The following is a 13719-nucleotide window of genomic DNA, read 5'->3' on the forward strand; positions in this document are numbered from 1 at the left end:
ACTAAAGAACTAAAGAATTTCCTTGTTTTCTCATCAGAAAGCCACTGCTGGGACTTTGTTTCTGCTTAAATTTGGCCTAGCTTGAGCAGAGTGCAGTGCTATAGCAGTGTCCAGTCTTTTTTTGTTTCCAAAAAGACAGTGGGTGTTCCCAGGTCTGTGTTAGTGGGTCATTCACTTTTTCATTAATGGAGCTATATGTGATTCCCGGGTTCATGACTCATTAACAGGATTTCTTTTCACGGTGAAAGTTAGAAATGTGTCACCTTTTTTTGTTGGATTTGTTTATCAATAACGAAGAAAACCTCACTGAGAAAAGAATGTTTTCTGTTCTCCCTCAGGTTGTGATGTTGTGCTGGACTGGCTACGAAAGACATACTGGAGCCGTCAGCTGGGTAATAACTTGTGTGAAGAAAGTGAGGGCGAGGATGAGGAAGAGGAGCAGGAAGAGGTGGAAGCAAATGCAGAGCTGGACAATGATGCATGGGAGATTCGAACCCCACAGCATGAGGCCCATCAGAAACACAAAGAATTCCATGGTAGGTGTCCTTAATGATTAATAACTTGTCCTTAGTACCAGGATTAGATGCAACTGCTAAAGAGAACAGTTTACAAGGGTAATTTTCTCGCCCAAACATTGCATACAGATAAACCTTCAACTCAGCTTTTGGGCTTCTTCTTTGGGCCTTGGTGGATTCTTGGGGTGACTTAGTTTTTTTGGTACTAGCTCACTGAATTTGTAGCATAAAATCTTTTGCTTCTATTGAATGTGCAGTATCCTCATCAGTAGCAGCACTTACACTGGGATGGTTTAGAACCAAGCATTGTAAAAATTAGTTGTAGTGTCTTGACAGGCACAGTTTTGGTATTGAGCCCACTGCCAACAAAGAATACTGTGGTCCTTTCATAGCCCTCAGAACTCTAGATTCATAACTCGAGCAAGAGGCTGTTCAGCTAATTTCAAAATACATTGCATGTGGACAGAAAAATCACTAGCTGCCAATAGTATAAAAAGAATAAAATAAAATCACAGATAACTCAACCTGGATGTAAGGTACGAAGTGCAAAGCAAAGGGAAAAATTTAGTGAACAGATTCAGTGGTTATTTTTCCACCACCAGAAGTGGTAAGAATGACTTACCGGAGGAAATTTTGTTTCAGATCAGGTGGCTGGTCTGCCACTGCCAGGGTGTGAGGCATGTGAGGTATCAAACAGTACCTCAAACATTTAAACCAATTAGTCGTATTTTTTTCTGACAAAACATGGCATGCTTATGGGGCATGACTCACACAGAATATCACAGCAGCCCAATCCAAGGTCCACAAAGTGTGCAGAAGTGCTGAATTGAGCCTTATTGCTCCCTGGAGGGTCACACTAGGTGACTATAATGATCTTTCTGGCTTTAGGATCTGTGAAATTGTTGCAAGTCCCTTCTAGATTATTTTATGACAAACTCATATATAGATACAATAGCTGTGATCCAGTTCCAGTTAGGTAATTTGCTGAGTATTTAGAGTTTTATGCAGAATTTTCTAGAACAATCCAAACCCAGAAGCAGTACCAAACTTTGAAATGCAGCAGCAGCACTTACCCCTTCTCTTGTCTGAGTGTATGTCTGGGCCTCTGTCTGGCTTCATGTTGGAAGAGGTCCAAGCATGTGCTGTTCCTTCCTCTCCCTGACTACCCTAAAAAAAGACACCCCACTCCCAGTTGTCAAAAGAGGGAACTGCAGAGTGGTAGATTGTGTGAGTTACGTGTCCAGGTGTGGAATGCAGTAACACCCTATCAGCCCTGCAGTTCAGATGTACCTGAAGTTTTATCTGGCTGAGAGGGAGTGGTGGGCATCCTGGTAGCAGGTGACAATGACACCTGAGTGGTGAAGTATTTTGAAAGACAGTCCTGTTTCAGGTACAGTAGAAGTGGTCCACAGATAAAGGACATTTCGTGTAGACAGTAAATTAAGTTTAATAAAGCCCAGTAAGATTGGCTTGTGAGTAGCCCCAGTGCTGTTGGAATAGCATTAAAATGGAAGTGTAAGGGGTACAAGTATGTGCCAGAACATGGACTGCCTGTGGGAACATTTCGTTCCTGAACTGGTGCACTGAGGGATTTTTCAGCATACTGTCTGGTTTTATCCAGCTTCCCTGTCTTTGGCTGCTGTTAGTGATAAAATACTGAACTCATGGTTCAACCCCACTGGATAAAGTTTGTTACTGGAAAAATTTGGGAGCTGTAAGAGTCTTCATATTGTTGTCTGAATCAGAATTTATGACTTATTTGACTGATGTCTTCCTTGAGTGTATATTCCTCAGAACTATGCAGCTTGTCCAGATACAAAATTCCGTTGTATAGTTGATCTGTTTCCTGTATAAGTTACGTATTTATGTTTATTTCTAGAAAAAGTCAGAGATGTACTGATATCCTACAAGAATGAGCAGTTTCGGGTAAGTGGAGTTTGGTCATCATCACTTTTGGTTGTTCTTATTGCTTGGGGCAATAAATCTTATTCTCCTGTTGCCCAGTCTGAAGAACTGGTGCTCTTTTCCAGGCCTTATTTGAAATACCTTAGTGTTGTCACAACTGTGACAAGGTGCTGTGCTGGGATTCTTTTTCACAGGACTGCAGGGATTGCTTTTTTTTTCTCCCTGTAGTGACCTCCCACTGTTAGAGTCTGTCCAGAAGCCCCAGTGACACAGAAGTGATACTTGAATCAGTGCTGCAGAGGTGGCATTATGCCAGCGTCCACAGTGCCACCAGTGTGTGACAGGTTGTGGACTCTTGCCTGACGTAGTGCTGCTGTCTAGTGTGTAGCCTCTAGGGAACCTGTAGCTGCTGCACATACAGAGAGGGGCTTGGTTAGTTCCTTGTTCACTACCCTCTCCTAGGGTTGTTGTACATGGCTTGCCAAAGTAAAGCTTCACTGCAGAGAATGAGCAATTTGAGCCGCTGTGGTTTCTAATGTGAACACTTTGTTCATGTTTATAAATGAGGTGTGTACTTGGTGAAGATTCCAAGTCTTTCTTGTCCAGGTGGATCAACTCTCTGCTCAACTTCCCCTTCCTAATAATGGGATAGTTCTTAATATGTGGTGAGAGCTGGGTTAAAGACTCTGCAGAGTGACTTTGGATATGACCTCACCAACATACTGTTGTTATTGGGGAGCTGTTCTCACTTTTATTTCTATTAATATCGTTAGAGGCTAAAGGAGTAAGCATACTAAAATTCCAGTGAAGTGTAGACTTCATCAGCAGTGAGAACTTGGGTCAGGGGTTTTACTGAAAATAAGCATCCAGTTTCCTTTATTGTCTTGGTTTTGGAGTATGTAACACGATTCTAATTTATTCATACAGAGTAACACAGTAACAAATACAGAAAGGGAAGGATGTTTTCCTTGCATCATAAAGGGGACAAATAGATTGTATGTGGTGAGTGACTTCCTATCTTGTTAGCAGAGAGCAGTATTTCAAACTGAACAGGAAAATGCAACTTCAAAATTTAAACTGGTTGAATGGGGGAAAGATGTAGTCAGTCAGTTGCTAAAGAGTAATTTCAAAACTTCAGATTTGAAGCTCATGTAAAACTCACCTTATCCCACCAAATTGCCTAGGTGGCTGTATTGATTCGACTTTTTGAAGTACTGTATGCATAATACAGTACATCAAAAAGTACTGGCAAAACCTCATCCTGAGTAGGCAGCCTCATCCCCATCTCATCCGTGGGGTTAATGATTCAAAATAAGTCTGTCCTTGTTTGTGCTGAAGTCAGGGAGAGCAAGGTTTTGAACCAGGAGGAGGATGGCAGGACTGTGACACCTTGGTGCTGTTGCCTTTTTAATTCAGGCCTTTTCCAAGTAGGATGTGGATTTTACTGATTCTTTTTATATACCGCTAGGAAGGGAAACTTGTGAGTTTTTTGAAGTGCTGTTGATGAAGTACATATGGCTTATGCATCTTCTCTTCATAGCAATGCCTTTTTGTTCACCATTGGAGCATATTTTCTGTTAATACTTGGATTTTTCCTTCACTCAGGTTATGCAGACTGCACAGTCTGTTTCAAAGTCTCGAGAAGTGTGGTCTGATTCTTCTTCAGAAGTGGACTGGATTTTGGCTCAGATCAAAGACCTGATGCAAGAGAACAGGTACAGCTCTGATAAGGAACTGAGGTGAAAGGTACAGTGCAGAGCTGGGCCTGTAGACCTGTTGCACCACCTTTTCACCATGTTGTTCAGCTGATCATGGAGAAAGCAATTGGTTGATTTCCTCAACATCTTTGAGGACTGAGTTTTTAATTTTGTTAATGAGTGATGTTTCCTGTACAACATTTGCTTGCTGTGCACTAATTCTGGTAAACAGTCTTGTGGTATCCCATGAAAATGTGTCAAATCACATTCTAGCAGGTTTTTTTTAGTATCAGCTTCGTATGAACCACCTGCTGTGTCAGCTCTTGCTGTTTGTCCCATGCAGCTGCACGAAGTGCATTCAACCCCAGTTGTGTGGATTTCCAAAAGAATCAAGAATCTGCTCCATTTACCAAATTAAAATCTTCCCCCAGAATACTGAAACTTAGAATTTAGATGCTAGTGACTGTATTTTTGGTCTTTGAGGCACCAGTGTTTCAAAGTTAGTGCCCTCATCAAGCTGTGAAATACCATGTGCTGGGGGACGGGGTGGAGAGGGGAGTTGGGGCATGATCGTTTTTGAAGCCCATGGAACTAATGGCATATTTGAGACTAGAAACACCTGGAATAATTGGCCAGTTCTCAGCACTCTGCAGTGCTTTTTCTTTTACTACTACCACATCCAAACTGCACTAGCATTTTTTCCTTTAAATAAGCTGAGGTTTCTATCTGAAGCACATCACGCTATATATATTTCATTGGCAATTCTCAGAAAAATTCTTGAGGGTGAATTCATCATCTCAACAGTGCCTAAACTGCTAGAATGGACAGCAGGTGGGTGGGATAGGATTCTAGGGCAGGGCCTTTGATTAAACCTTCACTACTGTGCCTGCTTGTCTACTGGCTGGAGGGCAGGTGTGTGGGGAAGTGGAATCTCTTGGGAGTTCTGTTTGGTGAAAAAAATTATGACACATGATGAGTTTTAGGACATATGATCCTAATATGGAGACACTGCTGACCCAGAAGTGTGGTAAAAATGGGGATCTCTAGTCTCCCTTTGTAAAACAAACCAACCACCCTCCTGATGTCAATAGCTGGTTTTCTGCTTTGCAGAGGACTGAATGTACCCAGATGTTTGTTGGCAGTGTTGAGCTTTGTGATTTCTACTTGTTTTGTGCTTCCTGCATCTGACAAGTGATGATGCTACTGAAGAGAGATTTTGCTATTGCATTTGACTGCCTTGTGTGTGCTCACTGTTCAGTGTGAAGTTTGGGCAAGCATGGGGCTTTATATATATATGTATCTATATCTGTGTCTCTGTGTGTTATTTCCCAAAGTACTAGTTCCACAGTTCCAGACTTTGGGCCAAACTTGTGGAAAGGAAACCTGCGTCCTTCTGAATTGGAACAGCTTTGGCAGTGCACTGCCAGCCCTTACTCCCTTTGCTTGACAGGCTCTCTGCTCCTTTTGCTTCTTTAAGCAGTATTAGCTCCATAAAGCAGTGTTGCTTTGCTTCCCCTTATTTAAGCCTTCTTTATGCCCATTTTCCTCGTTTTAATTCTGCAGCATGAAAATTATTTACTAGAAAAATCGATTTAACGCTTACAGATAATAAAAATTCACCTCTTGAACCTTGCTGGAGTGTCCATTTGCAGACCAGCTGTTCAAAACACAAACCAATCAACCTGCAAGCACACAGTTGTTGGTTTTTTTGTCCTTTTTTTTTCACAGAAAGAATATGTACATTATTACAGCAAGGGCTGGAACTAGCACTGCAGTGAGCTTGCTGCCTTCACTACACTTTTATAAACACCTGACTGTGGGTCAAAGTTGAGCTGGGAGGGATGGGAAAAGCAAGAAAACCCGCTAACCATTTGTCTCTTGCCATCTTCTTGGCAGCCTGCTGATGGAACCATAATTACATTAGTAAGGAAGTTTTGGATTTTGCTTCATGTAGCCAGGTCTCAAAACCCAACCTACCCTGTTCTCCTGTGAAGACCCTTAAGGGAGAATCTTGATATCATACAGTTACATGATTTGCAACTTGCAGGTGGCTTAATAAAGAATCCTATTTCAGGCCTTTCCCTTTTTTTTTTTTTTTAACATTAGAAAGTTGCTTGTGTAATACTGTTTCACTTGAGAGAGAAAGTGATTTTTCAGTTAGACTGCATTTTCTACTGAGGCTCTCCACTATTGGTAGACTTCCACTGTGTTGCTCATTTCAGAGCAGTAACAGGAAAAAGGCCACATTGCATCTGAACAAATGCTGCACTGGCTTACATAAAAAAAGTGTCCTTATAGACAAATGCTAAATCCAAGTACCAAGCATGGTTGAGCCTGATGAACATTCAGACAAATCACTAGTACATTCTTCATGTGGAGGGGTAGACAGGGGTGGGATGAAAGCCTCAGAATGGTAGAGCAAACTCCAGGATTTGGCACTCCCTCCCATATTTCATTGCTGAGCACCTGCTTCACCTCATGCTATTTTTATTCCAGCATCCAGATGCAACTTTTAAAGAACACAAGCTGTTGTATTTATGGTTCATGGAAGGCTGTCCCTAAGTCTAGCTTCTTAGAACGACGTACGTGTTTTCTTTGAGAGCCCAAAATGATTAAAACCAGTCTGCAGTAAGGATTCATACATGTACATTCTACTCTCTTTATTAATAATAGCATCTGAACTGTATTGAAGATGAGAGCTTATCACACTTTGGTCTCCTTGGTCTTTACATAGCAGCATAGATACAGAGATATGGCATGAGGGTTTTTTTAACTGCAGATTTGCCTTTCTTTAGAGGGAATCTTCCATTAAACATTCTTGTGCAAAAGGTCACAGATTCTCTTAATTCTCTAGAAACTCAGTACAAGCTCTACCTTCTGTAGCCCTTGCTACCAGTCCATTCTGTACTGTGACATCTGTTTGAGAAGATGAATAGCAGTATGGTACAGAAAGAGCAATGAGTTGTGCAAGTACTTCTAATCAAGTAATTTTTTTACTTCTAAAACAAACTGCACAAGCTTTAAATGTACATTTGTGTGCATGTTTACAGAGAGGTTCCTGAAAGCTGTTTTTGAACACCACTTCAAGGTTCTGGTTCTGTTCCACTTTGCACAACTGCACGTTCCTTCCAAGTCTAGCAGGATATATCCAGCCCCAAATTGGTGTCCGATTGTAGTGCCGTGCAAGAAGCTACATCACCTCCTCATAGTTCCAGGCAATTGGCTCTTCAGCTTGTTTCAGAACTGGTGCGGGTGGGGTTTTGGTATATAAAGGAGTAAGTGGCATTAACAAGGCTCTTTGGTTGCTCTAGGGAGACAGTGGCTGAAGCTCTTCTCAGTGATGGCTTTCTCATCCCAAAGATGGATTGTCTGAAGATGCTAAATATTAAGTATGAAGGTTAGTGTTTTGGGCACCGCTGAAGTGAAAAGCACATAGCTGGACTTATGTCCAAGTTTGTTCTTTTTTACTTATACTGAAATCTGTAATTCTCTGCATAGCTTTTTATATATATGGGTCCTTAAACATCTTTTGACCTCTTCTCCAGACACCTTTATAGCCGTGCTTGGCTATTGCTTCTGTATAAATCTCTTACCATATAAGAATTGCTCTTTAGCACTGGATGCCTCCTGGCCAAAATGTGTTTTGAAGCTTGCATCTCTGCCCTTACCTGCAAGAGTTTAACTGTTTTAATGAATTCCCACCACTTTCTTTCCTACACTGAAGATTTGAAGCAAATCGGAATGGTTTTTTTTGAACCTCATTCACCAGTTGCATCTTAGTTCTATGCTCCTGCCCATACGTGTGGAGTTGCATGGATTTTCTGCAAAAGAATTAGGTACCTAGAGGTAATAAAAGTTAATAATTTGTCTGTTTCCCTGGGTCCTCCTGCAAACACAAGCCAAAGAACTTTCCAAGAAAGATCCTCAAATTTCTCTGACTATATTAGAGCAGTTAAAAATTTAGGAGCTTTGTGATTCTGTGTTGCTTTGCTCAACATGCAGAATATTTTTAGACAGAATAGATCTTTATTCCCTGTGAAATAAGATGAAACTGGAAAGGGATTAGCAAAATAGGTTGGTTTTCCTGTGGTTTACCGTGTGATTAGATCAGGCATTTTATTTTCTGCTTTCCTTGAGCTGCTGTGTTTGTTATCAATTTACTGCTTGTTTTAATTCCCTAGCATAAGAAAATAATAGTTCCAGGTTCAGCAAGGATCCCAGACAATACCCTGGAATCAGTGATCTCAGAACAAACTGGTTTAGTTTCGAACAAGCGTGGTTCACAAAAAAAATAGCAGAACAGTGATTTTTTGCTTCTCTTCTTTCTTATTGCAGCAAATAAGGAGGTATTGCAGTTCAAAATTCCTCAGGCGTTTTACTGCTTTTGGCAGCCTTTGCTGACAGGCCTCCTTTCCCAAAGTTTTACACAGATCCTAGTAGAGAAAATGTTTATGGAGCTGAAGGAATGTTATGATTCTTCAGAACTCCGACCTCGGTTCTTGGTCAACTGGATTTCTGAGATGCTCACTGGCATTGCCAAAGTAAATGCTGGTGAGTATGTCTGGAACTTCTGTGTGTAAAAAATAGGAGTCTCTTCTGTAATACTGCAAAAACTGGGAGAATTGTGTGACCTTTAGATGAGAAGTGCACTAACCCAATTGGTACATTTTGTCCTGTGAATGCAGAGCTTTTGTTGCATTTCTCACACTTTTCAACCTGCAGCTTATGTATGTCATGCATTTCTTAGCAAAAACCAGAGAGTGTTATTGTTAACTTGGCTGCAACCTCCTCCAGATAGGAAAAAGCCAATATCTCCCATGAAATATCAGGCCTTAAATGCTATTTTTCCCAGATATTAGTACTTGTAGGAAATAACCGTTGCAGATAACAAATAAGGATGCTCTATGCAACCTGAGAGAACCCGAGTTCTCTGCTTCCAGTTCCTCACTTAACAGAAGCCTGCCTTTACCAAGATATTTGTGTAGTCTTACTGTCCTTGTTTAATCCTATCCCAGGATTTTCATGCCTTCTAAATTTACACAAGAGTAATAGGTAATATTTTGATTTCTGTTCCTAACTCCTTGGAACTGTTTAAATTGTAAACCTGTATGTTTCACTCCAGAGATGGGGATGCAGAAGAGCTTTAATTATTGTAAGCCTGTCACAGGAATTCTGTTAACAGGACTTTTATATTGTGACATAGTGTATCCCTGAAGAGATTTCCAGCTGGTTGATTTTGCCACCTCTGCTGTCCTCTCCCAGTCTGGATCAGTCTGAACCAAGATTTTGTCAGTATCTGTAGCAGTCACAGGTTAATGTTTGATGCTTTCAGTCAGCATGGGTTTTGTCTGTTATGTACTAAGATCCCTGGATGGCTGCAGTTCCCAGCTGTTAAGTCTGCTTATTGCAATGCTATCTGGAATGATCTTGGGTCTCAGAAGCAATATACTGCATTTATTTGGGACAATACTGTGCAAACACATCTTGTGGCTTTGTTTGGGGTGGCATGCACACAGCCAGCTTGGGAATGTCTGCACCTCCCTGTGGTCATGTCTCATGGAGCCAACCTAGCTGTCAGTGCATTGACAAGTCCCTCCTAACAACCTTAATGTGTTGGGTCAGTACATCTGGGCCTAGACTTGGATTGGAATGCCAGCTTATTTGAGGATGAGTGTTCCAGTAAAAATGCAAAGGGATGAAAGGCTTATTTTTAATGAGTTTTTAGCACCTTACTGTCTTCATTGTCTTCTTTGAAGGGAAGAAAAGACAACAGTGTAACAAACAGGTGTCTGTGAAGGATCTCTTCCTCCATAAAGTTCCTTTGCAGTGGACAAGATTGACTGATAATTGCTTGGAAGCTCCCTGCTGGGCCACTCCACACCTTCTTCAGCTGTAAGTTTGACCCTGTGACCTAGGAAAGGGACAGCAAACAGTGCTCTGTAACAGCTTGGGCCAGCTCCTTTGTGGTGTGATGAATTATAGCTGCATTCCCTTTTCTTCCTTTGCACCTAGTAGAAATTGTGGCAGGTGCATATAAAACTCTGCTTGTTGCTGGTCATCTCCTCATTGATTCTACAAAGAGAAGAAGGAGGAGAATTTAAAAGGATTGCACCTTCAAAATTAAAGTGGAGATTATGTGGGAAGGTATTAAAGAAGCAACCTGGTCAGAAGAAAAGTGACTTGGTAGCAGAGGTGTGATTGCTTCTATGGGTGATAAGAATTTAGCAGAGATTGTAACTTTTTCACATGAAAACAGTAGAGCAGGAATTCACTTGAAAGTGTCCTGTGCTCTTAATTTTAATCATAAAAGAGGGAGTATTCCAACATCCACCCACCAGGGAATAATCAGATTTGCCTGTTAGGGGAGATACAGGAGAGAGCTGTCCTGGAGGAAACACATTTAAGAGGCTGCTCAGCTTGACTGTTCTTCATTTGCAGTGTGTTTCATTTTGTAAGACTTTCACCTCCTTTCTAGGATCCTCACAATCATGACACCTCGCTTGCCACGTTCTTCACGGAAGAACCTTCTCTATCTCGCGTCTGTGTACACGGAAGGAGCTGGCCCTTTGTCCAGCCCAGGCCTCTCCTCAGACTGCAGTGAACAGCCAATTTACACGATAGAGAGCTTACAGTGGAGGGCCAGGCAAGACAATCAGGTTAAAACTCAAGGACATACTGTAGAGAAACAAGAAGATATGCTGGAGAGAGATGATGGTGCAGAGGAGATGGAGGAGGAGGAAGAAGAGATGGCAACTGAAACAAATCCTTTGGAAGGACTTGCTCATTCTGGTCACATGGTGGCTATTGCTGAGAAAAGGGCAGCACTGCAAGGGTCCGCCTGGCAGATCACTGCAGGTAAAAAATGACTCTGTAAGACAGTTTTCATCACTGGCAAACATTAATTGAAAAGCAAAGGCATCTCAGCCCTCTGGGCCTGGCCAGAATTAGTGTGCTTCAAAATCATCCAAATATCAAATCACTGAAGACTGTTTGTTTTTATTTTTTCCAGACTTCTCTTTATGTGCAGGAGTCATCTCTCTTAAACTCTTAAAATATTTTGAGTGCTTTTTCCAGGAGAATGTTGTTACTGCATCATTAGAATTTTATCTGGCTTTTCCAAACTGTTTAAAATTTGAATGTATCCAATTGTTGGAGCAGCATATATACCAGCTTTGAATGGCAAAGAAAATACAAGTGTTTGTTTGTCAGAGATGAGTGTATTTAAAAGCCCAACTGGCTGTGCTAGAAAGCACTGCTTTTAAGTTCCATGCTCCAGGAAAATTGCTGCTATGACATGGTGGCAAGCAAAAGAAAAGAGCGAGGCAAGTTTTTATGGGGAATAAACAATATATCTAGCATTTTCTTAGCTTTATTATGGTAGCTGTGCTGTACTTCCTTGTTGGGGTAGAGCATATTGTAGGTGGGATTTTTGAATGAGTGATTTATGGAGAAACTTGAAGACAGGAGGAGGTAGGTGGAGAGGAGTTGGAGCCAAAGTGATACTTAAAGGAGGAGGAAGAGCACTCATTAGAGGACAATAAACTCTTGCACCCAAATCACATGGAAATTTTCCCAAGTCAAAAAAAAAAAAAAAAAAAGAGAAATCTACCTAAGCAGCTTGTCTTAGTTATGCTGATGTGAACTGCTTGTTAGAGGTGGATATTTTAGGACAGAAGCAAATTGTCCCATTTCACAGACTTGAGTATGTACAAACCCATGGCAATATGTAGTGTATCAACTATTTACCAGGTTCTTCACTAAAGAAAGGGCTTAGCTTGTTAAATATGTGTAATAGTAGTTTGCCTTACAGATGTGTTGGATGTTGCCAGATGTTTTTTCTGCCCCTTTTTTAATTGTAAAATGGTAACACTTAGAAAGCACTATCCTATGTCAAGATTTTTTGTTCTATTAAATGCCCAAGAATCGTATAAAAAAGAAAATCAAATACATCTGCTGCTTCTTTAGGGGGAGTACTTGGGCTTCTGAGCAGATATTGGGTGCACAAAACAAGTCAGTTTCAGGCAGAGAGAAAGGAATGACCAAGCTGTGTGTGGTTAGTAGGGTTCTCAGCCTGTGTAGTTACTGTTGGCTCTCTGGAGTGGAGTGCCTTATCTTTTGAAAGCTTCTGTCTGCTGGTCTTCACTGAGCTGCTAGTAAAGCATTCCAGAAATAAGTGTTCTGCTTTCAAGAAAGCAAGCAGGCTTAAGAAATCTTATTTTCAAAACAATGCCACATGATGATTTTTTATCTTTCATTCAGTTAGATGTGGAATAATGAAATTTAAAGGGGGATTTCCCTACTGGGAACTGCCTTTGAAATTTTGGCACCACAGTGTAAAGGACTGGACACAGTGATCTTATCAGTTGTGATGGTTGTATCTTCGTATGTGTACAAATGGCTCTTTCCATTTACAGAACTACGCAGAGTAATTTTTTAAAAATCAACATAGGCAAGTCAATGTGTATATTTCAAATGGAATTATGCTTAAAAGAGGGAGGTAAGTATGAAGGGTTGCTCTAGAATACCGTGGAGTTTTTTCACTGAGCGTTGTCCCGGGGAGGTTTGGGTGAGCTGCACTGCACAGGCTGTGTGATGCCACGTCACTCCAGATGTGTCCCTGTTCTCTCACGTGCTACAATGACTTTCTTTGGAAGAGATAGTGAAGATAGAAATAAAAAAAGTTAGAACTGCAGTTCAAAAATATTTTACCTGAGTACCTGAAATTGGTCATTTTTGTTGAATGGCTGAGTTGCGTGAGACAGTATTTTTGGACTTGTGGTGATACTATTTTTTAAAAATCTCTCTGGGGAGCTCACACTTCTTATTTATGTACTGTTTTTACCCAGACGAAGTTCGGTGGAAAGACTTTCCTCTTGGGAAACTCCCAGGTCAAACAGATGACCCTGATGGTCTCATGTTGAATAGTTACTCCATGATGTCCCTGCCTGATCAGCCAGTGAGAGATGAGTGGCAGTCTCCCAACACAAAGTGAGTAATGTGCGGGCAGGACTTTGTCCCCACACAATGAAATACATTTCTCTCTCTGTCCCTTATACTATATGATGTGAAAAATTGAGGATGAGATTTCTTTTTTACTTCTATTTGACTAAATACTTTGACCCAGATACTTACTGTTGTCTCTAATGTGTAGTGACTGTGCTTGTCAAGATTTTTCAAGTAATGTATTTCTGGAAGGACCTTTGCATCGTTGGTATAATAGTGTAAGTCTGCGTTTCAGACTGTGGTGACAACTTTCAGTGTTGTCTGATGCAGATAGTAAGATACAGTCTGCTGATCCCTCAGAGTTACTAGTCTGGAAGTGCAGAATTTTTAAAGCAAGCTACTGAGAGCTGGTGCAGAATCTGCCTGGTGGTATGCTGGGATGAGTAAGTTTAATGGGAAGAACTGTGGCCTTGCAGTTAAAGCGTTCAGGACTAGAAGCCTTGGAAGTCATTTAGCCTCCCCCAGTGTCAGTTTTCGTAGACTAGCTAATCTCATATAGGAAGGAGGAGTCATTCTGAAATGCGCCGTGATTTGCTGAAGCACTTTGAAGTCTATTAGTGGGAAAGCCTGAAGATGAGGACAGAAGGTAGTCACAGGAC

General features: G+C 41.1%; 1 protein-coding gene across 1 annotated transcript; it reads left to right on the plus strand.

The window, feature by feature from the left end:
- Nucleotides 1–338: 338 nt before the first annotated feature.
- LAS1L (LAS1-like (S. cerevisiae)) lies at nt 339–13109 on the plus strand (the record flags this gene model as incomplete). The annotated part of the gene is made up of 8 exons (XM_008949538.1): nt 339–536; nt 2395–2441; nt 4026–4135; nt 7429–7514; nt 8453–8689; nt 9874–10009; nt 10593–10972; nt 12964–13109. Coding segments are annotated over 8 exons (1340 nt in total), but the record flags the coding sequence as incomplete, so codon positions are not given.
- Between the last annotated feature and the right edge of the window lie 610 nt (nt 13110–13719).

This window comes from Merops nubicus, unplaced genomic scaffold (assembly GCF_000691845.1).
Source record: "Merops nubicus isolate BGI_N331 unplaced genomic scaffold, ASM69184v1 scaffold19431, whole genome shotgun sequence".
NCBI lineage: Eukaryota > Metazoa > Chordata > Aves > Coraciiformes > Meropidae > Merops > Merops nubicus.